We start from the raw sequence: 25,183 nt of genomic DNA on the forward strand, positions 1-25,183 counted from the left end.
GCGGCTCATGCAGAGAGAGCAGGAGAGGAGTGGAAAGGGTCTGCCAGGCCTAGCAGGTGCACACATAAACACGTACACTGCACTTGTGTGTCCACTCTAAAACCTCCTGGGAGAGGCAGAACACAAGAGGGGTCCCTCTGGGGGACAGGAAAACCCCAAACCCCAGATGCCATCCTTTCGGGTCACCCATAGAGACACGGAGACCCAGAGACAGCCAGGTCCCTGCCCGAAGCCACACAGGCTCCTGCCCACGCCCCCAGACACCCTCGCGATTCTCAGCTCCTTCTGAATCTAAACGGCCATCTGAAGCCCAGGCCCCCATCCCAGAAGGAAAACACACACACACGCTTTTTAAATTTTGATTTATAAGACATTTGCACCAAGGGGCAAACCCCTAAGTGACTACTTCATACATTCACACATACCCTTTTTTTACTGTCAAAAATACAAAAGCAGCCCCGGCCTGTGTTGCTCAGTGGTTAGAACATCAGCCCGTGCCCCAAAGGCTCCCGGGTTTGATTCCCAGTCAAGGGCACGTACTTGGGTTGCAGGTTTGCTCCCCACCCTGGATTCGGAGGCAACCAATCGATACGTCTCTCTCACATAGATGCTTCTGTCTCTCCTCTCTCTTCCCCCCACCTCTCTCTCACTCACTCACTCACTCTTTCTTCCCCTCCCTCCCTTCCACTCTGTCTGAAAAGCAATGGAAAAAATATCCTCAGGAAAAGATTAACAACAAAAAAGAAGCAAAACTGCAATCCTGTTATGCCTCCCTTCCCTCCTTCCCCCCAACCCCACCCCACTACACACACACACACACACACACACACACACACACACATATTTCACACACTGCAAATTTAGTACATGTGGCTCAGACTGTACCCTGGCCGGGTTTCTCAATGGTTAGAGCTTTGGCCTGTGGACTGTAGGGGCCTGGGCTCAATTCCCGGTAAAGGGCACATCCCTCGGTTGCAAGTTCCACCATGCAGGGGTGTGGGGAGAGGGTGGGGGGCAGCCCGATCGATGTGTCTCTCTCACATCGATGTTTCTCTCTCTTTTTCTCTGCCCCCCTCCTCCTCCCTCCCTTCCACTCTCTCTAGAAATCAATGGAAAAAGTATCCTCAGGTGAGGATTAAAAAAAAAAAAAAAAAAAAAATCAGACTCTGAGCCAGACACCTGGGTTCACAACCCTGATCTTTCCCTGCTGGCTGAGTGAACGTGGACAAACCCCCAGGCTCCTCTGTGCCTCAGTGTCCTTAGCAGTAAGTCAGGAATAATAACGTCGCCTGTCTTATATATCCGAGTGAACAAGTATATAGAAAGTGCTTAGCGCGGCGCCCGGTGCTGGGTGTTATGTAAGCACCAGCTGTTATTATTGGACAGTCTCTCCGAGTTTCACCGAGCCCCGTAACAGCCCCGTGGACCAGGGTTAAGAACCACAATGGGGGGGGGGGGGGGCGGGGATCACAGACTCTCTGAGCTGGACAGAACCCCTGCAGGGAGGGAGAACCTGTCCACTTCATCCAGGCTCTCCCTGGGGCCACCCCGAATCCCCCCAGTCCCCACCCTGACCCACACCCTTTCCTATTTACACCCAGACGGAGGCAGCCTGCACGCTGACTCACCCTTGGCTCAGACCAAGCCATTGTTCTGGGGTGGGGGGGGAGTCGGAGTGAGGAACAGCGGCCCCAAGGAGATGGAGGATGTCAGCGACACAAGGGACCCAAGACGGGGACACCCACACACAGCGAGGCTGGCCTTGCGAGGCGGAGAGAGGGCAAGCGAGGGGTCAGAGCGGTGGCCCCAGCGTGCTGCGTGAGAACGCCCCCAGGACACGGGACACGCACTCCCGTGTCCCAGACAGGCAGTCACGTGAAGCCTGGCACACACGCAAGACTTTTTACAGAAGCAGGGAGCTCACTGGTCCTGCAGACGGTGTCCCGCCAGAGAGAGATACACACACAGCTCACCCAGGCACTCCCATCCTCAGACCAGGCAGTTCAGTGTACAGTCTTCTCTGGCTGTAATACATACGCTCGACACACACACACAAGCACATCAGTCCTCCACCCAGTCTTAGGTCCTGACACCTGTGTCTGCCTGTACGTCTCTTTCTTAGATTTGGAGATAGACATCAGTCACAGTCTTGTCTATGTCCCGCACACACGCTCACAGACATATACATTCGTACCACGTAACCACCATTCAAATAGTTTTTTGGACATCTAGGGTGTCTAGCTGTCTCCTTCCCTTACACACCTGTACACACATATGGGCAAACACACATACTGTCATACAGTTAAAGTGATACACATCCATTGTATAGCCTCAGTGTTGCTTCGTGAGATTCTTTGTTTCTTTCACATTCACAGGATTCTTAACCTTGAACATCACAGCGACACCCACCGTCTTTCCCACATGCAAGAGTACACACAAACTTCTTTCCTGGAATCACTCTGCCATGTGATTCTATCTCATCTCTCCTGCTCTTTCTCTCATACACACACACACACACACAGAGAGATAAAGATCATTTAGCCAGTCCTGCCTCCAGGTGAACACACGCATGTGTGCACACTCACACACACACACACACACACTATGATGCCTGGGTCAGAACCAGAGCCAACATGTGCAGAATTTCCAGCAAAGACACCCAGTCAGTCCCCCGTTGCCTGCTCTCCCAGGAGTTGCCTTTGACCCCCTCTGCCCTCCCCTGCGTCCACACCCGTGCCCTCCCCCTCCCCTCAGCCCTCCATCTGGTGGGTCCAGGCAGGCACTTAAGTCCTCTCTCTTCTGCCTCCCCATCCCCCAACCCTTCCCCATCCTCTCTCCAAAAGCCCAGAGGCCCTCGCTGCAGGCTTTCAGGGGTTGCCATGGCAACAGGACCTCATCCCTCGTCCCCCTGGGGGTGGGCTGAGGACCCGGCCAGCCAGACCGATAAGGGGGTTCCAGTTACTGTGGCAACCGTTGCAGGCCTGAGCTCTCCCGCTCATGGAAGGGGGGGAGTGAGTGAATGGTTGCCAAAGCAACCAGGAGCCAGCAAGGACTGGGAAGAGGCAGCTGAGCCCTGTCTCCCCTGCCCAGGGCCGCTGTGGGCATCGCCAGGCACTTAAGCATCATTCTTCCACCCCCTGGGGTTGTTTTAGGGGAGGGCAGTGAAAGGCAGGTTATAAAACAGGGATTCCACTTGCTCTCCCAGCTACCCACGATGGCCTGAGCTTGCCCATGCCAGCTTGCCCTGGCTTCCCAAACGTGACCACACCTTCTCAGGGCCTCAGTTTTTCTCTTGCCATTAAAATGGGGCCTGTTGTCTCTTCCTTGCTCAACAGGAACCACAGAGCGAGTATGCCTGGTTCAGGGCACAGCAGAGGCCTTGAATGCTGTGCACAGCTTTATTGCCGAGAAGGTCCGAGAAATCCCACAAGCGATGACCAAACCTGAGGTGGTCAACATCCTTCAACCCCAAACCACAATGAACCCCGACAGAGCCAAGCAGGTCAGCAGGGGCAGACGGGTTTTTTCTGTGAAGCTGGTGAGGCTCGGCAAATGACACGTCCTCCCACCCCTGGATTATTAGGGGGGTTCAGAGGGTTACTGTTGATAAAATGTTTGGCAAATACCTACACAGCAGTATCACTTAGCAAGTACCCCTAATTGCATTATTATTATTATTATTATTATTATTATTATTAATTATTATTAGGGAGTCCACCTGGGGACTCCAGTCTTGCTGACTGAGGGAGAGGGTAAAGGTCTAGGAGAATTTGGCCCACAGCCCCCGACTGACCCCCTCCTCCTCCCTGGGACCTTCTCCATCCCCTCCCGCCCTCCATCTCATCCCATTGTCTCTCCCAGCAACCTGCCCCCCACTTCCTGTTCTCGCCGGAAGTAACCTCCGCGACAGCCCCCCGCTCCACATCCCGGGGAGTGTAGCCTCTCACGCTCCCTCTCTCTCTCTCTGTCTCTCCATGAATTACCACTGTATGGGTGCAGCCACCATTTTGGAGAAAGGGTGTTTCGTTAGCAGGAGCGGGGCGCGCCCCTCCTCTCCCACAGAGCCATCTCTGGGAAAGACGGAAGGAGGAGGGCCGCGCCTCTCCGCTCGCCGTCTCCCTCACGGGGCCGCGGCGGCCGGGGGGGCGTGGCCAGGGAGCGGACCAATGGCGGCCCAGGCCGCTCCGGTTGCCATGACGACGGTGCGGCAGGTGGGCTGCTGCGGAGACTCCGGGGCGGCGGACCCAGGCGGAGGGGAGCGCGGGGCGAGCTGCGCGCTCCCCCGTTTTCTCTCCCGGCTCCCGCTCCCACAGCCCCTCCTCACGAGGTGTAAGAGGGGCGAGAAGCCCTGGGCGGCGGACAGGCCACTTGGGAGGGGTCCTGCATGTCCGCCTAGAAACAAATGGGGGGCCTTGAGGAAAAAAAAAAAACACCTGGAATTCTTGGTCATTCTTGTTGCTCTGGGTCGGGAGGAACCGCGGACCAAGTTTCCCCCACGTTGGTGGGGGAAACGGTGGTGGGAAAGCCTCGGAAGAATGCTGCCCGGCAAGCAGCAGGTTGTCCCCAAAAAAAGGACTGGGGCTGGGAGCGCGGCCGCTGTCCTTGGTGCTGAATCCGCTCCTCCGCGCCCTTCGCCCTGCCGGCCTCTGCCACCAGCAGTGTGCCCACAGTGTACAGGCAAGCGAGGGTATTGCCTCTTCCCTCCACCTTGGTCGCTGCCACAAGGGACCCCGGGTCCACCAAGAGTTTGTCCATGTTGCAGGGGAAACAGGGTCAGCACCATGTGTGCCTGAGCCTCCCACCCCCACCCCCTCATCCACAGGAACTCCGAAGCAGCGGAGTCGGAGGTGGATAGGACCAGAATTTTTCCCTCTGCCTGATTACTCCAGGATTCCACAGAATGAGAGGGATCAAGCCCTGGAGTCATACGTTGATCTGCATCTTACTCTAATGCTTCTTACCTGTGTGACCTTGAGCAAGTGACTTGATTTCTCCACATACCTCATTTCATCATCTATAAAATGGGCTTTATTATGGCCCCTGCTTAAGGTGGTAGTTTGTGTTCACCGGTGTGGGAAATCAGCGTGTATGCCTAATGCCGAGATCGCCAATCTGTGGCTCTTCAGGCCCTTGAGTGTGGCTCTTCCACAAAATGCCACGGCCTGGGCGAGTCTATGTTGAAGAAGTGGCATTAGAAGAAGTTTTAAGTTTTAAAAATGTGGCTCTCAAAAGAAATTTCAATCGTTGTACTGTTGATATGTGGCTCTGTTGACGAGTTTGCCGACCACTGGCTTAATGCATAGAAAGTTCTCAAAAAAAAAATGTTATTACGGGATTTTTTTTTAGCCAGGAGACAGGTCAGGCCGTTCCCTTTTTCCCTGGACTTGCTGTATTACTCTGAGTCTTCTTCCTTTCTATAAGCCTCAGTTTCCCTTTCGTTACAGTGTGGAAGCTGACCAAACCAGGGATTATATACTGAAATGCCTCCAGGACTCAGAAAGGGAACGTGAAGGATTGAGGACCAAGGCTTCATGGCAGAGATATAATCCCACCCGTTAAGGGGGCAGCTGCTGCTCAGCTACACTTGATGCTTGCCCTTTGGGGATATGGACATAGGGTTGCCACATCTTCCACATTTTTCAAAAGAAGCCAGAAATCCTTGAAATCGGCTGATTTTTAAAGAACAGCTTCGATTTTAAATACTGTGTGGCGCCCTAGCTGGTTTGGCTCAGTGGACAGAGCGCTGGCCTGTGGACTGAAGGCTCCCAATTTTATTCCAGTCAAGGGCACATGCCTGGTTGCTTGGCTCAATCCCCAGTAGGGGGCGTGCAGGAGGCAGCCAATCAATGATTCTCTCTCATCATTGATGTTTCTATCTCCCTCCCCCTCTTCCTTTCTCTCTAAAGTCAATAAAAATATTTTTTTTTAACAAAACACTTTGTGGCTACAGGCTGGTTATGGCCTAAGGAACAACAGTGTGCCACCAGTTTGCTAAACCGGTGATGCTCAGCCCTGGCTAGAATCTGAATTATCTAGGGAGCTTACAATATGTACTCCAGGGTCCCCACCTTGACCCAGAATTTCTGGGGCTAAGGCCTTGGAATCTGAATGTGGACTCTGGCCTGGGATCAGATCCTAGCTCTATTGTTCACTATCTGAACCTGTAACCTTGAGTAGGTTACTGACCCTCTCTGTGCCTTTATTTTCCACTCCGTAGAAAGTGATAATAATAGTACATCCCTTGTTGGGTTACTGCCAGGATTAAGTAAGTTACTGTATGAGAGTTTAGAAAAGTGTGTGGCACATGGTAAGCTGCTGCTGCTACCATGGTCATTACTGTTAGTTTAAAATCTCCAGACTTGCAAATCATGGGACAGATGGTCTCTGAGGACCTTCTGGCTCTCAAATGCCTACAATTCAGTGGCTCTATGATTCCAGAATTCTACGCATCTATTATTCTAAGATTCTACGGTTCTAACATCCTGAGACTCCGGGGTTCCATGGAGCTGTCCCTGGGACTCCCTCTAAGATGCAGTGGCTCTCCGTTCTGGGGTTAGTGTGAAGGCAGCCACTGTTTTCTGAGGCTTCCTGTAAGCTGGGCACCAGGCGGGCGCTTTAGTCGTTGAACATCCCCAGTCACTGTGCGTAGCTGTGACCATGTCAGAGTGGGAGATGAGGAAACGGAAGCACAGGGAGGTGAAGCCATTTGCTTTCACCTTTTCTTGGCGATCAGTGTTGGGGAGAAATTATTTCATCCTTCCCCCATTGCTCTGAAATGCTTTGTCACACAGGAGGCACCTCTTTGCTGTCAGATCTGGTTTTGTACTCTCTTTGTTCTATCCCTTTCACTTGTCAGGCTTCTTATTTTCTAATGACTTTTTTTTTTAAATAACAGTTGTACTGAGATATAATTCACATACAGTAAAGTTCACCGTTTTTAAGTATATAATTCAGTGGGTTTAGTATATTCACAAAAGTGTGCATTGATCACCACTACCTAATTCCAAAAAAAAACTTCACCACCTCAGAGAGCTCTATAACCATTAACAGTCACCCTCCATCCCCCCTAACCCCCCTCCCAGCCCCTTCCCAACACTGATTATTTTGGTGTCTAGAGATTTGCCAGCTCTGGATATTTTATATAAATTAAATTATATTTATGTGGGGTTTTGTGCCTAGCTTCTATTTTCAAGATTCATCCATATTGTAGCACAAGCATTTCAAACTCAAAGGCTAACTCGGGCCAAATAAACAAGGTTTAAGTTTATGTGGGCCGCAAAAACACAAAAGCTTCAATTTTCATAGAAATGTAGGTCTATTTCATTAGAGACATGTTGAATACAAAGGGCTGAAATAAATGAGTCATGTTAACATAAAATAATAGAACATTTTAATAAAAATTAATATTTTTTCTTGAACATTAATTTACCAGACACTGAATAACCACACAAATTAATAAGCGTAACACAAATAGACCTACCTATTTTTCTTGTTCTCCAAAAGCAAAATGTTTCCTGATGCACACACCAAACAAGTCAGTCCAAGACTAATGACGTGATAATCGGCTGCTAAAATATTCACTGCTAGTATTAGTGAGAGAAATGGTGCGGCTGCACATAAGACAGATAAGGGAAATGAATGCAATACGATTATAGTAATTAGTCATTAGCAAACATTGTAGTTAGTTATTGGTAATTATGTATAAAAGGATATTGTAAAAATTAAGTTACGAAAATTTTATTAAAACATTTCTTATTTACCATTATATTGGCTGGTCCGCATGCGGAGTTTGACATGCTTGTTGTAACACATATCAAAACTTCATTTCTTGTTATGGCCAAATCATATTTCATTGTATGAATATATCACATTTTTGAATCCTCCCCTGATGATATGTCTATTGATTTGAGAGAGAGAGAGGGAGAGAGAAACATTGATCTGTTGCCTCCTGTACACTCCCCAACCAGGGATGGAACCCACAATCTAGGTATGTGCCCTGACGAGAATTGAAACCACAACCTTTTGGTGTAGAGGATCCACGCTTCAACTAATGGAGCCACCTGGCTGGGACTGAACATACCACATTTTTTCTATTCATCAATTGACAGAAATTTGGATTGGTCCTACTTTTTAGCTACTATAAATAATGCTGTTAGTGAACATGAGTGTGAACATATGTTTTCAGTTCTCTTGGGTATATACCTAGAGATGAAATTGCTGGGTCATAGGATAAAATCTGTTTAACCTTTTGAAAAAATTGCCAGACTGTTTTCCAAAGTGGCTGAAACACATGTGAGATTTAAATTCAAGTCTGTCTAGGAGGTAACAATGACAACAATCATTTTTTTTTTTTTGGTACCTACTATGGGCGCATACTAACTGCACACTCACATGGCACCTTAGCTTGACACATACCCGTGTTTCCCCGAAAATAAGACATCCTCCAAAAATAAGACCTAGCACATGGAAAGATAAGACATCCCCTGAAAATAAGACCTACCTAGCGCAACTTTGGGAGAAAAAATTAATATAAGACGCTGTCTTATTTTCGGGGAAACAGGGAAGTATGTGCTCAACAAATGTTGCTTGTTTGAATGAATGTATGATGACATGCCCACAGGGGCCAAGCAGAAACATGACTAAGGGGAGATAGCCAGGTGTATTCTTGCAGTGGCAGGCTCTGTGAGTTACCTGAAGGGCAGCCATACTAAGTTCTGGCTAATTGTGACCATGCTTGAATTTCAAGTTCGTCATTTTATAATGATCTCAGTAGGGCCTCACAATAATCCTACAGAAGAGGTCTGAATATCCCCATTTTACAGATGAGAACACTGAGTCTCAAAGAGATTAAATCCCTTGCTCAGCATCAGTGATGGAACCAAGATTTGAACCTGAGTAGGTGTCTCCAGAGTCTAAGGCAGCTTTTCAGTGATGTGTGTACACAGACTACAAACTGGTGGCCTGGCTACTACACAGTGATCCTTAGACATTTTCAAAAGGTTGCCAACCTTTAAAAACTTGGATGCTCCACAGATGATAAATCAGAATGTCAAGTTAATCTTAGAAAACTTAGATGGGCCTGATTAGTCCCTTTTGATCTGGAATCCTAAGGTAGTTTTGAAGGTAGAACTAGCGGCATTGCTGATTGGATGTTGAGTATGAGGGAAATAGAGGGCACCTAGTCTTGGGTCTGAGTAATGGAAGGATGCATTCTCCATGAACAGGAATGAGGAACATGATGGCAGAAACACATTTGAGGAGAAAGATGAGAAGTTCCAATTTGGACTTGAAGTTTGGGGTGTCCATTCTACGTCATACTGAAGCTGTGAGGTTAACAGCTGAATCTGTGTCCTGACATGTCCATGCTGGGGCATAAAATAGGCGAATAAACCGGTTTTGATAATTGGTTGGTCAGGGAAGGCCTCTCTGAGGAGGTGCATTTGTGCAAAGACCTGAATGAGGAGAGAGGTGAGCCTCTTTTCCCACAACCCAGGGAAAGAGCTCCAGATGAGGGAACAGCAGGTGCAGAGGCCCTGAGTCTGGACTGAGCTTGGCAAGTTAGAGGAACAGCAGGAAGTCTGATGTGTCTGCGGTGGAGTCAGCAAGGGGGAGGGAAGGAAGAGGTGAAGTCAGAGAGATAGATCAACAGGGAATAGAGCCAGTGGAGTAGTGAGCAGTTCTCAGCTTTGTCAGACCCAATAACCTCTTTCTCCTACAAATACTTCCTATGCCCACTTACTCTCTGAAATTATGTAGAAAATGCGTATGTGAAACATAACTAGATATGTAAATTTTTTAGTATTTTTATTGACTTTTTTAGACAGGAAGGGAAAGAGAGAGAAACATCGATTTGTTGTTCCACTTATTTATGCGTTTGTTGATTGGTTCTTGTATGTGGGTAACCTTGATGTATCCGGACGACACTCCAACCAACTGAACTACCAGGCCATGGCTAGATCTATAAGATTTTTAAAAATATATTTTTATTGATTCCAGAGAGAAAGGGAGAGAGAGGGATAGAAACAATAATGAGAGAGAATCACTGATGGCCACCTCCTGTGCGCCCCCAACGGGGGATAGAGCCCACAACCCGGGTAATTGAACTGTGATCTCAACCACTGAATCACACTGGTCGGGCTGTAAGGTTTTTACAGTAAAGCACAGTTCAGTGGTTTTATGATATGGAGTTGTGCATCCATCACCATGACCGATTTGAGAACATTTCATTTCCTCAAAAAGAAATCTTGATCCCCTTAGCTGTCACCCCTTAATCTGCAGCTCACACCCCGCCCACCAGCTCTAAGCCACCACTAATCTACTTTCTTTCCTATAGATTTGCCTTTTCTGAACATTCACATAAATAGAATCATACACTATATGGTCTTTTGTGCCTGGCTTCGTTCACGTAGCATGTGTTCTGGTTTCATCCAGGTTGTGGCATATATCAGTACTTTGTTCCTTGAAATTGATTGTCAAGTAATAGTCTGTTGTACGGGTGAACGTTTTCTTTTCCCATTAGACTTTCTAACTAAAGAAGAAATGAAAACCCTAAGCCGGCTTGGCTCAGTGGATAGAGTGTCTGCCTGCGGACAAATGGGTCTGGGGTTCGATTCCAGTCAAGGGCACATGCCCAGGTTGTGGGCTCCATCCCCAGTAGGGGGCATGCAGGAGGCAGCCAATGAATGATTCTCATCATTGATGTTTCCATCTCTCTCTCTCTCTCTCTCCCTCTCCCTTCCTCTCTGAAATCAATTTTTAAAAAACTTTTTTAAAAAAGAATGAAAGTAAGGTGATTTGTCATAAAATCGGATTAATTTTAATCTGTAGATGCTCAGCCAGGACCACAGCAGAGAAGATGATGAAAGGAAGCTGCTCACACCTAACACCACCTGAGTGAGACAGCAACCAACGCAGTGACCCAGAGGGTGGCTTTGGAAACATAAATGACACAAGTGTCATTACCGCTGATGTCACAGTTTCCTAAACGGATCAAAGACGCTTGGTCTCGTTCAGAACCAAACAAAGTACAATCTTCTTTTCGTTTACGAAGCGTTGCATTCCTGGACATTTCAGTAGACCTTAAAACCATGCAAAAAACAACAAATAAATCAATACTTGGCCCTTTACATGTATCTATTGTGTTGTTCAGAGATTCTAAACAGACTTTTCACAGCATTACTGTCTGGGGGAGATTCAAAGGTCACCGAGGATCTGGGATGACTATTCCTTTTGAGGAGCTGCCTCGTAGGTTGTGGGTACAAACACCCATGGCCTTGCCCACTGAGTGCCCATATCTGCCCCTCGTCATTGCAACAAGCAAAACTGCTCCCACAGCCCTGGCGGCTTGGCTCAGTGGATAGAGCGTCAGCCTGCAGACTGAAGGGTCCCAGGTTTGATTCCGGCCAAGGGCACATACCTGGGTTGCGGGTGCAATCCCCAGTAGTGGATGTGCAGAAGGCAGACGATCAATGATTCTCTCTCATCATTGATGGTTCTCTCTCTTTCCCTTTTTTCCTTCCTCTCTGAAATCAATAAAGAAATATATTTTTGACCATAATCAATAAAGTAAATAAATTAATTATATTAAAAAAAACCTGAACTTAAGATGAGGAGACCTGGGTTCTCCTTCTGACTTGAAATCTTTTAAAATTAAAAAGAAAAGAAAAGAAAAGAAATATATATTTTTTAAAACTGCTCCCGCAAATACCCCCAGGGTCTGGCTTGGGGGTAGAGAGAGGAGAGGTAGAGGTGAGAGAGAGCTTCAGGGGCTAGCATGCACTTAGGGGGTGCTAGCATGATAAGCATGCAGTTAGGGGGCACCCCTAAGAAGGGCGAGTTCTGAGGGGGCGTGGGAAGGGTTGGAAAGGAGACATGAGTTGTGAAATAGCCCCACTGGCATTCAGATTGGTCCATTGGATGGATGGGCTGCTTAGCCACCGAGGGAAGAGACCGCCATGTCCAAGTGGCCTGTTCTCTCCCTGCCTCCTCAGGCGTGCGGTTCTGCCATCTTCATGTTACTGATAAGACACCTGTGTTAGATTGCTAGGGCTGCCGTCGCAAAGCACCACAGACCCCATGGCTTAAACAACAGAAATTCATTTTCTTCCAGTCCCAGAGGCCAGGAGCCCAAGTCCAAGGTGTCCGCGTGTCTGGTTTCCGTTGAGGCCTCTCTCCTCTGCCTGTGGCTGGCTGTCTTCTTTCCGTGGTCTTCGCACGGTCTTTCCTCTGTGTGTGTGTGTGTCCTAACCTCCTCCTCTTATCAGGACGCCTGTCATATTGGATCAGTACCCCCAGGACCCTGCTTAGCCTGAATCCCCTTTTTATTTTTATTTTTTATTTATCTATTTTTTAAAATATTTTATTTTTTAATATATATAATTGATTCTTTTACAGAGAGGAAGAGAGAGGGATAGAGAGTTAGAAACATCGATGAGAGAGAATCATTGATCAGCTGCCTCTTGCACACCCCCTACTGGGGATGTGCCCTCAACCAAGATACATGCCCTTGACCAGAATCGAACCCGGGACCTTTCAGTCTGCAGGCCGACGCTCTATCCACTGAGCCAAACCGGTTTTGGCGTGAATCCCCTTTTTAAAGCCCTATCTCCAAATACACTTGAGGTAGTGAGGGTGAGAACTGGCACATATGAATTGGGGGGAGGGAAGGACCATGAGACCCATAACAACAGCAAAGAGGTTAAGCAGGTGACCATGTCTTAGGCTGGGAGGCACAGTGCACTCCTTCACTATCTGGGTGACCTGGGACCAGGCCCTTCCCCTCTTAGGCCTCAAGTGGCCCCTCTGTAAAGTGAGACTGATGATGCCTTTTCTGGGGCTCAGGAGACTTTTTATTATTATTATTATTGATGTCAGAGAGGAAGGGGGAAGGGGAGAGAGATTGAAACCTCAGTGATGAGAGAGAATCATGGATCGGCTGCCTCTTGCACGTCCCCTACTGGGGATCAAGCCCACACCCGGACATGTGCCCTGACCAGAATCAAACCCGAGACCCTTCTTCAGTCCGCAGGCCGACGCTCTAACCACTGAGCCACACCGGCTGGGGCTCAGGAGACTCTGAGTGATGGAGAAGGGCGTGGGCACCGTGGCAGGCTTGGAGCGGAGTCCTGGGGGCCCCCACGGGGTCAGCCACGAAGCCTTTCCAGGTGCTGGATGGGAAGGAGGGCCCAGCGGACCTAGGGCCTGGGACAGGCTGGCCGAGAGGCTGCCGAGGGGACTTGGGTCACCAGCTCTTTTTTTTAACTGACTAACAGGGACACATTCCGACATATTTCCTCTGACTTCCAGAGAGAGTGGAAGGGAGGAGAAGGAGAAAGAGAGAAGGAGCACATGGATTAGTTGCCTCCCACACGCACCCTTACCGGAACTGGGATGGAACCTGCAACCCAGTACAAGCCCCTGACCAACAATCAAACCCTCCACCCTGCGGTCCACAGGCCGGCGCTCTATCCACTGAGCCACACTGGCCAAGGCCCAGTATTTTTTTTTAATATATTTTATTGATTTTTTACAGAGAGGAAGAGAGAGGAATAGAGAGCTAGAAACATCAATGAGAGAGAATCATCGATCAGCTGCCTCCTGCATACCCCCTACTGGGGATGTGCCCGCAACCAAGGTACATGCCCTTGACCGGAATCACACCCGGGACCTTTCAGTCCGCAGGCCGATGCTCTATCCACTAAGCCAAACCGGTCCCGACTTTTTTTTTTTTTTTTTTTTTAACAACCAGTAGGACCTACCGGTGCCTATCAAGGGGGCCTGATCCGGGACCTTGAGCGCGGAGATGGGAATGACATCCCTGTTCCCCGTTCCGGCTCCCGTGACCACCCTAACGCTCCTCCCGCTCGCCCCACGCAGGCCAAGCTGATCGTCCCCAACAGCACGGCGGGCCTGATCATCGGCAAGGGCGGCGCCACCGTGAAAGCCGTGATGGAACAGTCGGGGGCCTGGGTGCAGCTGTCCCAGAAGCCGGAGGGCATCAACCTGCAGGAGCGCGTGGTGACGGTCAGCGGCGAGCCCGAGCAGGTGCACAAGGCGGTGAGCGCCATCGTGCAGAAGGTACAGGAGGACCCCCAGAGCAGCAGCTGCCTCAACATCAGCTACGCCAACGTGGCCGGCCCCGTGGCCAACTCCAACCCCACCGGCTCGCCGTACGCCAGCCCCGCCGACGTGCTGCCAGCCGCGGCCGCTGCCTCCGCCGCGGCCGCCGCCTCCGGCCTGCTGGGCCCCGCGGGGCTGGCCAGCGTGGGCGCCTTCCCCGCCGCCCTGCCCGCCTTCTCGGGCACGGACCTGCTGGCCATCAGCACCGCCCTTAACACGCTGGCCAGCTACGGCTACAACACCAACTCCCTCGGCCTGGGCCTCAACTCGGCCGCCGCCTCCGGGGTCCTGGCCGCAGTGGCCGCCGGTGCCAACCCCGCCGCGGCCGCCGCTGCCAACCTCCTGGCCTCCTACGCGGGGGAGGCCGGGGCCGGGCCGGCCGGAGGGGCCGCCCCGCCGCCGCCCCCGCCGCCCGGAGCCTTGGGGTCCTTCGCGTTGGCCGCGGCCGCCAACGGCTACCTTGGGGCCGGGGCGGGCGGTGGGGCGGGCGCCGCGGGTGGCCCCCTGGTGGCCGCCGCCGCGGCCGCAGGGGCGGCCGGGGGCTTCCTGACGGCAGAGAAGCTGGCGGCCGAGAGCGCCAAGGAGCTGGTGGAGATCGCGGTGCCTGAGAACCTGGTGGGAGCCATCCTGGGCAAGGGGGGCAAGACGTTGGTGGAGTACCAGGAGCTGACAGGTGCCCGCATCCAGATCTCTAAGAAGGGCGAGTTCCTGCCCGGCACACGGAACCGGCGGGTCACCATCACGGGCAGCCCCGCGGCCACGCAAGCCGCTCAATACCTCATCAGCCAGCGGGTCACCTACGAGCAGGGAGTGAGGGCCTCAAACCCCCAGAAGGTGGGATGAGGCCTGTGGTGTGTGCTCCCACCCTCCTCCCGATGCCGCCTCCTCCTCCTCCTCCTCCTCCTCCTCCTCCTCCTCCTCCTCCTCCCCAACTCTTGGCCTCAGCTCCGGGTGGTCCCGCTCCTCCTGGGATTGGGGCTGGGGTTGGGGTTGGTCTGACGGCACCCCCCTTCCTTCTGGTAGTTCGTAGGCAGGATTGAGAGATGGCTGGGGATGGAGCCCAAAGCTCCTTCCCTGGCCCTGAACGGACCCCTTCCTTCCTTCCTTCCTTCCTTCCTTCCTTCCTTCCTTCCTTCCTTCCTTCCTTCCTTCCTTCCTTCCTTCCTTCCTACGCTTGGCTGGGCCTGACTCTCCTCCCCCAGGGCCCAGGTCTGTGTGATATCTGTATATATTGCATTTTGTTGATTTTAATAGAAAACAAAGCGTTATTTTCTCTTTCTTTCCCTCCTTTTTTTTTTTTCCCCCCCTGGTTAAGGATTTTCTTTCTCTCCCCTTTTATCTGTTTTTGTTTCCCTACGGGCGGGGGGTGGGGGGGCGAGCCTCTGGGTGACCCAGCAAGAAGGGCCTCCCCCAAAACATCAGCCACCTCCGTCGTGGGAGGAGAGGTAGCTGAAATGGGGCATTTGCAGCGGGAACCCCCCAAGTTCTCAGCTACTCTCCCCCCTCTGCAGTCACCCCTCCTCGGCGGGGCTTTTAACTCTTTGTTGTCAGATGGTATTGGGGGGGCGGGCAGGGGGCTGTGCTGCTGGGAATGAGGCCGGCTCTCGGCAAGACCCCTGTGAAAGGCTGGAGCAACTGCCTGTGGCATCTCCTGTGGCTTTTCCTAAAGTAATAGGAACCCGTGGTGACGCCACTGAGTCAAATACTTTCGGGGGCACTTCTGGAATTTTTTGTGATGTCATAGGAAGTAGTTCCCCAAAGGTCACTTCCTGTGATGATAGGAAAGATAGGTACTTCCTACGGCATCTCTTGAAGGTTGCTTTAATGACATCACGGGGGGGGCATGTATTTCCTGTGGTGTTTCCACGGCACTTCCTGTGATGTCATTGGGACGAAGCATGCACTTCCTGTAGTGGGCCATGGCCAGTTAGTTACGGACCCTCCTTCTCCCCACCCTTGCTCCTCGTTGGTGGGTCTTGGCCTGGGGGTCTTCCTGGGAGGAGAATAATGGGGTGGGACTTGGATCTGATCGGACGGACTCCAAGGGAAAAGACCCAGCCCTGTCGGGGTCACCTCCGTGCAAACACCCCCGTTTGTGAACTCACCTGGCAGGGAGCTAGTGAAAGCCACTGTCAGAGACCCCCATCCCTACCCCCCACCTTGTGTGTGCATGCCTGTGTCTGCGTGGCTTTGTCTCATGGAGTCTGGTGAGCCCAGTGTGCGGGGGTTCGGTCAGGCCGGCGTGGCCCGCTGTGAAGGTCAGTGAGCCGTGGCTGGGGCCCTGGGCCAGAATGCTCCGTGCGGCCTAATGGATTAGGTTGGCTTGTGGTCTCCGGCGAGCGGGAGCACTCCGGTGGTATCTGATGAGTCAGAATGTTTTGGTGCTCTCGCTGCGGGCTCTGAGGAGCTAGAATGTTCTGATGGCGTCTGCCAAGCCAGGCGGCCCTGAGCGTTGGTTTGGGAGCGGCCCCCTGGGCTCGGCGGCTGTGGTCAGACGGAAGGCCTTGTTGGCAGGCTGAGGTTTCAGGGCCTGACAACCCTGTAGACTTAGGATAGCTGAGACCCACTTCTACCCCCCTCCGCCTCCCCCCATGCCCTCGGAGGCCACCTCCGCTTCCTCCAACCCAAAGCAGGGCCCCCAGGGCCCTGGTGCCATCATCAGCATCTCTGGGGGAGGGGCGCCCCATGCCCACCCTCTCCCCCATTTGCCCCTCCTAGGTCTTCCAGACCCTCCGCTTCTCCTCGGCTTTGGGGGAATCCGGCCTCCTCGTCTCTCTCCTCCTGCCAAAAAAAAAAAAAAAAAGGAGGGAAGAAAAGCCAGAGACAATTCCCCACCCCCCCTAAAGCCTAAAGCCGGGGTGATTGCTGCCCCTCGCTAGAGAGCCACCCCCAAATCAAAATGTGAAAAACCCCTAGAAAGCAATAGCCTTCAAGGTACCTTGCACTGAATTTCCCACCCTGAGGGGAGGCTGTAGCGTGGGCACTGGGGTTACTATGCCCTCTCCATCTCCAGGGTGGAGGGAGGGCAGGCCCCCATCTCCCCACCCCCTACCTCCTGTCGCTGCTGCCCCCGCCCACCCCTAATCTCCAGACTGAAGCCAGATGGAGATCTGAGTGCCAAAACAATCCTTGATGTCACTTTGTACATATCTTCTGCAATTGGGGGGAGGGGGGTGCTCCTGAGATTGGAGGTGGGGCTGGCCCCGGGGGCCATGGCTCCCCGCCTCCTGTCAGAAAGACCTTACAGTATTTCACAGTAATCCACCCACGTGTGGGTATTGCAGTATCTAACTGGAATATTCCCCCCTCCCCGCTCCTACAATTCCCGTCCCCAGGCCCCCAGGAGGAGGGAGGAGCCAGGGAGAGGTCAAGTAAGGTCTGGGCGCGGGGAGGTGGGGTTTGAAAGTTGCTCATTTGCATATCGTTTGCATCCTCAGCCGCCCGCCCTCTGCTTGTCGGACGTTGTTTTCTGTGCCCGTTTCTGGGGGTCCAGTATCCTTTCACACAGTCACGTCTCTGGAGGCTGGGCCTCCTGGCAAGTGTGTCCTTTGGGATATCTGTGTGACAATCCCCCTCCCGAGTCCCAGGGTTATCTGGAAGGTAGCTTACTAGCTCAGTGAGCTAGCTGACTCGCCTTGCTGGAGCGCGGAGAGCCGCCCGCCTTCCTCCATGCCGCCCTGGGACATCCCCCCGACCCCCGTCCTGTCCGCATCTCCTGAAGGCCCCTTCTGCAAGCTGGCCTCGCTCTGTTGTGCCGCGGTTTGTTCAGAGGGGACGCAGACGTGGAGTCAGGAACGAGAATCATTGACCAACCCATCGCCTCTTTCCTTCCCTCTCTGCCTGTCGGCCAGTCCGCTCTCAGAGACGCCGAGTGGCTTTCCTGCACCCCGCTCCTCAGCACCCATCTGGTGCTTACTACATGTCTGCTGCATTGAATTGTCTCCCTCCTCCTTCCCATGTGCCCCCCAACTCCCAGCGCACACCCCCTCCCCCAGCGTTTCCCTCTCTCGCTCGCTCTCTGACTCCCTGTGGCTTTCCACTTCCTCTCCCTGTGGTTCCCAGTGTCATCTGTCTGGTCTCTATCTTTTGTCCGTGTCTGTGCCCCTTCTCCACTCCACTCTCTCAAACACCCCGCCAACCCCACCCCACACCCCACCCCCAGTTTCCCCACTGATTTAAAAAAAAAAAGAAAAAAAGTGCCAAACCTAGGAACTGAGCCGCTCTGGGGGGAGGGAACCTCAGACAGGGGGCAGGACGCGGGACCCTGTATCCCCGAGGAGGCCCCTAAGAGGCATTGAAAAAGTCCACGGACACTTTGCTCAATTGGGTCCCCCTTCCTCGCCCCTCCCACCCTGAGTTTTTCTTAGAATCTTTGTAAGAAAAGAAAAAAAAAGGAAAAAAAATCTCCCTTCCGCGAATAATCCCTAACCTTTGGATTCCCCCAAATTCCACCAGCCAGGGAGAACCCCACTTGCCTCCTTGGGGCTAAGCTGTAGAAATTTGGGGGAGAGAGGAGACAAACTCGGCCCCTCCTCCGCCGGCCCCGCGGATGGTGCCAACTGGATGCCAGAGAAGGACCTCAAGCACTTAGGAGAAGGGGTTCCATGTGCCAAATTCGCCTCTGAGCCAGCCTGCCCCGGCCACCTGCCCCGCCCCAGCCCCTGGCCAGCTCTCCGTGGGCACAGGGCTCCGCTGCAATAATCCTTAGGGACGAGAAGGCGGCGGTCCTGCCGTCTCTGTCTGCCTGGACACCGGCCTGGACTTCCTTGTAGGTGAGGACATGCATCGCAGTTGGAATCTGAGTGTCCATTTCTGGACGGTGGAGGACCTCTGCTTGGGACACCCAGGGAACCACTTTTATCCCGGTGGTGGTTTTTCTCCCCTGCGTAACCCCCAAGCCCCTCAGTACCCCACCCCTTGATCTGTTTCTCCTCCCTGGCCCTGCATCCCTCACCCCCCCTCACTGCATCTCTGAGCTGGCAGCCTGCTGTTTGGAAAGTGAGAGGATCCCCCTGCATGGATGTATTTATTGCTCTTTCGAGACCAGGATGAGCGAAGAGGGAGAGTGCGCGCGCTGGGAAAAAGGTTAGTTAGTTATCCAGGAGCCGCGGGGAGGCTGGCCACCGCCCCGCGGGGTGCCCAGCGGCCTGGCACCCCCTCCATCCAGCCTGAGCTGGATGTCACGGAGGGGAGACCCGGATCGCGATGCCCAAGTCGCCTTGCTATCGCGATCCCTCTCGGCCTCCGGACGCCACTGGGGGGACATCCTCCCCCCCCCCCCCCGCCCCCGTGGCGCCTGGCCAGGTGCGCGTAAGGCCGGTCTCTGGTCTCTGCGCTGGGTGCGGGGAGGCAAATGGGGACGTCTGTAGGGGGGGGGGGGGGCGGCTGCTGGTGTTTAACCCCTTCTGAGCCAGTCCAGGATACTCCTGTCTCCCAGAGATCATTAGGGGGACCGCCTAATCCCCCTCCCCTCCCCTCTCTGTCTCCCCCTCCACCCCCCTCCCAAAACCACCAACCTCTCATTTCCTAAGTGACTCCATCACCACCGGCCACCACCGGGACCTGCGGCCTCATTGCTCCAGCCACGCCCCACTCGACAGTCAGACTTCGCTCATCGAACTTTTTAATTAACCCTCTCTGTGTCCATCCCACGGAAAACTGTGTGTCCGGCGGGGGGGAGGGGGGAGGCGAGGGACCGCAGCTACCTCCCCTCCATCTCCTCCCACCGCCCATGCCTCCCCACCCGCACCCCATCCCCATCCCTCCCCCATCCCCCCCCCCCAGGGTCCTCCCCGCGCTGGGGGTAGAGACCCGTTCCTCAATCTGCCTGGCTTTGTCCCTTTGCCGAGGCCGGGGGCGGTGGCAGGGGCGTGGCCCCCCAGCGGAGGGCTCACTCTGGCCCCACCCCTCTCTGCGCCCCCTCCCCACTCCCCACCCCTTCATTGTAAATAACTCACTTTTGTACTGGGTTTGAGCCAGGGGACGTGGGGAGTCATTTTCTTTCTTTTTCTTTTCTTTTTTTTTTTCCTTTGTGTTGGCATCTCAGGCCACTGGAGGCATGACCCACAGCCCGGGGTGGTTTGGGAGAACCCCAAGGGGTGTCCCCTCCCTCCTTTGCGCCCAATCCTAAGAGCTTCAAGATGACCAGTATTAGCCCCAGAGGGAGACGGGCTGCCCAGAACCTCTGGCAGGGAGAAGCGGAACAGCTCAGTTTCCCCATCTGTGAAACGGGCTGGTCCTCCAGCTTCCCTGAGGAGCCTCGGGGAGATAGCGGTGAGGGGTCCGAGGAGTCAGAGGACAGACAGGGCAGGAGACGCAGCGGGGTGGGGAGAGGGCTGGAGAACTGATTGCTAAAGCCTCATCAGAACCTCCAGCTGTTCTCCCCCCCTGGGCCTGGTGGGCTAGAGGATCTTGAAGGACCCTTGAAGGTCCCCCAGCCCCAATGCCATTCCTTGGGCCCAGACCATCCGCATGTGGCCATGCCTCCAGTGCCTCCATTCAACCCCCTCTAACCGGTTCCTTCCATCCTCTGCAACAGAGACGCCGCCACCTCCCACCACCTCCAGAAGCTCCTGGCTGGGGCCCACTGCCTCTCCTCCCCCTCCCCCCATCACCATGCCTGGGCCACGCCCACCCCACCCCCCCACCCACCCAGTGTCCGTGTGTGACCTAGTGCACCATGTATTAGCTTCCATGGCCCCCACCCCGGCCCCCACCCCACCCACTCCCCCCCACCCCCTTCCCTCGGCGACTTCACCTTTTTTTGCCGCGATAAACGCCATCTCAGCATCTGTGTCTAATGTTGTCTTTTTTGCTTGACATCACACACTCCTTCTTAACCCATCCCCTTCCCCTTCCCTCCTCCCCACACCTCCACCCACCCTCATCCTGAATTCTTTCCCCCCTCTCCCCCAGGGCTCTGGGCACCTAGGGGAGGCGGGCGGGGGGACCCTGAGGAAGGGGAAGGAGGGGAGGGGCTGATGTTCTCTCTGGACTGGAGGAGCACCCGGAGCGGGTGTGTCTGAGGGGGGGGCGGGTGCTCCAGGCCTCAGTGTCCAATCAGGAGGGTGGACACCTCCACCATGGCACCTCCTCAGCACCACAACCCCACAGACACGCCCCCGGAGCACGCATTCCCACACACAGCATTCATCGCGCATGCACAGCCCCAAGTAGCGCCAGGATAGCCTAGAGTCGAGGCGTGGGAGCCCGTGGAGATCCGGGTTCGAATCCCAGCGCTGCCTCTGTCCCTCCGTCTCCCCATCTGCAAACTGGAGGGTTTTTTTAAATTGTTATTTCTAGGCTAGGATTTCACTACACCACTCGCTTAAAAGATATATGTGCACCTTTGACGGGTCAGGCCCTGCCCTAGGTGCTGGGGGGGGAAAGCCATTAACAACAGGTCCCCACACACCTCTCTGCCTGTTCTCCTGGAACCCGGAAATTCTTCCTCTGCACCGAACCTGGCACCAGCATCAACGCAGAGGCTGCCAGCCACCGCCCGCCGGCCGACCTGTCTGGGGCACCTATTCTTGTTTGGGCCAAAGAGCGTTTGTGTGAATTCAATCCTAGCATGTCCTCCTGGGGAGACTTCCGGAAATGTGGCTTCCCAGCCCCTCTTGAGAAACGGGATGTGGGATCTTTGGGTGGAGGTAACGGGGTGAGAGGGACCGTCACTGCCCATCCCCCCCCCCCCCCCCCGGCAGGGGGCCGTGTCCCACACCTGGCCGCTGTGCTGTTTCACGCTAATCTGCGCACATGCGTGGAGGCGGCAGGTGATGAGGTGGCCAGCGGGAGGAAGGACAGAGCTGGAGATGGAGAGACAAGAGGCACGTCTAGGGAGAGGCCAGGCGCGCTGGTGCTGATGCAACCAGGGCACCTCCCTTCTTTCTGGATCTCGGTCTCCACCTCTGGAAATCACCCGGCAGAAGCAGTCCTTGCCTTCTGGAATATTCCGGAAGGATTCCACGAGCGAATCGCCTGAGACGGAGGAGAGGCTCAGCAGAGAGTGGTCCCTGGAGAGAACCCCCTCGGCTGAAAAAGACTGACAACAGGATTCTAGAGAATGACGAACCAAGAGAGGGGGCAGGAGGCAGAAGGAGACAGGCGAGGGCCGTGGTCGGCAAACTGCGGCTCGCGAGCCACATGCGGCTCTTTGGCCCCCTTGAGAGCGTTTCTTCCACAAAACACCACGGCCTGAGTGAGTCTATTTTGAAGAAGTGGCATCAGAAGAAGTTGAAGTTCAAAAACATGTGGCTCTCAGGAGAAATTTCCGTCGTCGTCCTGTTGATGTTTGGCTCTGTTGACGAATGAGTTTGCCGACCACGGGGCTCAAGCAATGGAAGAGACAGCGATGGGGATCAAGGCAAGGGTAGACGTAGAAAGGCATCCCTGCCACTTGGGGTATGTGTTCTCATTTGTTCACTCACTCATTCTTTCATTCAACAGGCGTTTCAACATGGAGCACCTGCCATGTTCTCAGCAGCCGCCGTGGCTCGCCACTGGCCTTGTGCTAACCGCCTGTGAGCCATATCCCCAACTCTTAGCACACAGCAGGTGCTCAAAAATCTACCATGCCCCTGGTCCTGACCTGTGACCATCAAGTATTTGTTTAGAAATATCACCAAGCCGGGCCATTTTCAGGGGAGAGCAGAGGAATTTTCCACCAGGAAGCCAGGAACTTGGAAGGGATTTGGAGGAGAGGGTGGAGTTTCGTCTCTGTTCTGCGGTGTGTGACTTTTGGGAAACTCTCATGGCCCCTCTGGCCCAGGAGTTGGGAAGGAAAGGACATGAGGCTGGGATGCAGGTGAGTAATGGCGGGTTCCTAACTAAGGAAATCAACGCCTCCATACCTCCTCTTGGGGGCAGGGGTGGGGGTGGGGTGGAGAATTGCAGAGGTGCGAGTCCTCAAGGAGAAGAGAGATGAAGAAAGAAGACAGAAGAGGCTCCTGGAGGAGAAAGATGGCCCTAAAGACGGGGCTGGGCTGGGAGGAGGGAGGGGGGAGGGGACCTAGTGGGGGGTCTCAGGGGCTTAGGGAAGGCTCTCTGACCTTGGGGCAAGGTCATTAAGAAAACAGAGAAGGTGAAGCTGGACTGGCAGAGGGAAAGACAAGAGCAAACAAAACAGGCAGAGAGAGAAAAGTGATGGAGAGGGAATGCCAGATTTAACAAAAATATAGTATGTCTGGTGAGATTTGAATTGAAGTTGTTTTTTTTTTAATGAGTAATGTATTTGTTAATCCTTACCTAAAGATATGTCTTACTGATTTTAGAGAGAGGGGAAGGGAGAAAGAGAGAGAAACATCCATGTATGAGAGAAACATGGGTGGGCTGCCTCCAGTATGTGAACCTGAAACCTAGGCATGTTGCCTGACCAGGAATCAAACCAGCAACCTTTCCGTGCATGAGATGACGCTCCAACCAACTAAGCCACACCGACCAGGGCAATCATTCCTCCTTTTTTTAACCAAGTTTTTATTGATTTCAGAGAGAGGGAGAGGGAGATAGAAACATCAAGGATGAGAGAGAATCATTGATTGGCTGCCTCCTGCCTGCCCCCTACTGGGCATTGAGCCTGCAACCCCGGGCATGTGCCCTGACTGGGAATCCAACTGTGAAGTCAAAATTCAACCACTCTACCACACACACACACCAAGCTAGGGCAGTGATCTCTTAAATCTAAGATTGTCCCATACAATCTTGGGGCCAAACTTACATTAAAACATCTAAAATTGAAATATAACTAGTTACCCTGCATTTTATCTGGCAACCCTTGATGGAGAACAAAGATCAGAGGGGCAATCATCAAGCCAGGAGAACTCATCAGAGGAGCCAGGTCATCCAGACCCACTATCTGAAATCCTAAACCCGGCGTGTCTGGGCACTGCCCCTCTCTCTGCCCCTGGGTCTCCCCTCTCTCTGCCTCAGTCTTCCCCGCTCCATCCCTAAGCACCTCTCTTCCACTCTGTCTCCTATTCTTGGAGGCCCTGACGCTGTGCCCTCCACTCCTCTCAGGTCCTCCGTCTTCCTCCACCCTCAGGAGTCTGCCGCAGACATCAAACATGGTTGGGTCAACCAGGTCATCCAGTGGCGGCTGGGACTTCAGGGACAAGGCCCGTTGGGCATGTGACAGAGTGGTTGGGGGTGCACTCAGGGACAGGACCCCCCTCAGTCAGGCTGTGGAAGCTTGGGGCTCCGAAAAAGTCATTTTGCCAGAACATTCCATCAGCAGCAAGGCCTTGCTGATTCCAATGAGTCCTGGCCCTCTCCAATGTCCCCCCACCCTCTTGCCTCCAACTGCTTTGAGTCCAGTCTCTAAAGGGTCCCATTCCAACACGGCTGCTCCGGCAACCTGCCCCTCTCTCTGTCGCTGTTTCTGCCCCCTGCCCTTGCCTCTGCTGGCGCTCTCTGCCTCGGTTTACCTTCAGTACTTCTCTGAGTGTCCGTTTCACATCTTCCTTCTCCCATCACTTTTGTTGTGATTTTTTTCCAATTTCATCCCACTGTATATCTTAGCTGGTTGGGTCTCTCCTGTGTCTGCTGGGGGTGGGGTCTCCGTGTGCCTCTGGGAATCGCTATCTCTTTCTCTCTGTCTATGTGCCCGTTATTACTCAGTGGCAGCCAACAGGATCCAGAGGGGCCAGGGAAAGGAGAAAGGGACGTATTAGGGGACACAGTTCCGGTCAGGAGACACAGAGCCTCTAGGGCACTCCCCAATCCACTGCCCAGAAATGCTGCTCGCTCCCCTGCTCCATCAGGAAGCCAGAGCAGGTACCGCGACCACACCTGCCCACACCGGCTCGCTGGAACCCTTGGTGGCAGGCCTAGCAATTTCCCGTCTCCCAGCTCAGCTTAATTAGAAATCCAAGCTTCCCGCGAAGGCACCTGATTGGTGGAACCTAAATCTCTCTCTGTCTGTCCCTCCCCCCAACCACAAGGCATTCTGGGAAGTGTAGTTTTACCTTACTTGCCAAGCCAGCAGTCAGTGCAAGCAGGAGAGTTAGATAGCTGTGAAGTGGAATAAAATATTGTGGGGGGGTCCATTTTCTCCCCGTTATTGCACACA

At 53.5% G+C, this 25,183-nt stretch overlaps 1 protein-coding gene across 1 annotated transcript in view; it reads left to right on the plus strand.

Moving 5' to 3' along the window:
• The window catches only part of NOVA2 (NOVA alternative splicing regulator 2), a 29,105-nt gene extending 13,793 nt beyond the window's left edge, over positions 1-15,312 (plus strand). The window contains exons 3-4 of the mRNA XM_036416447.2: positions 3,336-3,502; positions 13,876-15,312. Of these exons, the coding sequence (XP_036272340.2) occupies positions 3,336-3,502; positions 13,876-14,961 (1,253 nt within the window). The 3' untranslated portion in view covers positions 14,962-15,312. The remainder of the gene's footprint in view (positions 1-3,335; positions 3,503-13,875) is intronic.
• The last annotated feature ends 9,871 nt before the right edge of the window (positions 15,313-25,183 follow it).

The sequence above is a fragment of the Pipistrellus kuhlii genome, unplaced genomic scaffold, assembly GCF_014108245.1.
Source record: "Pipistrellus kuhlii isolate mPipKuh1 unplaced genomic scaffold, mPipKuh1.p scaffold_m20_p_55, whole genome shotgun sequence".
NCBI lineage: Eukaryota > Metazoa > Chordata > Mammalia > Chiroptera > Vespertilionidae > Pipistrellus > Pipistrellus kuhlii.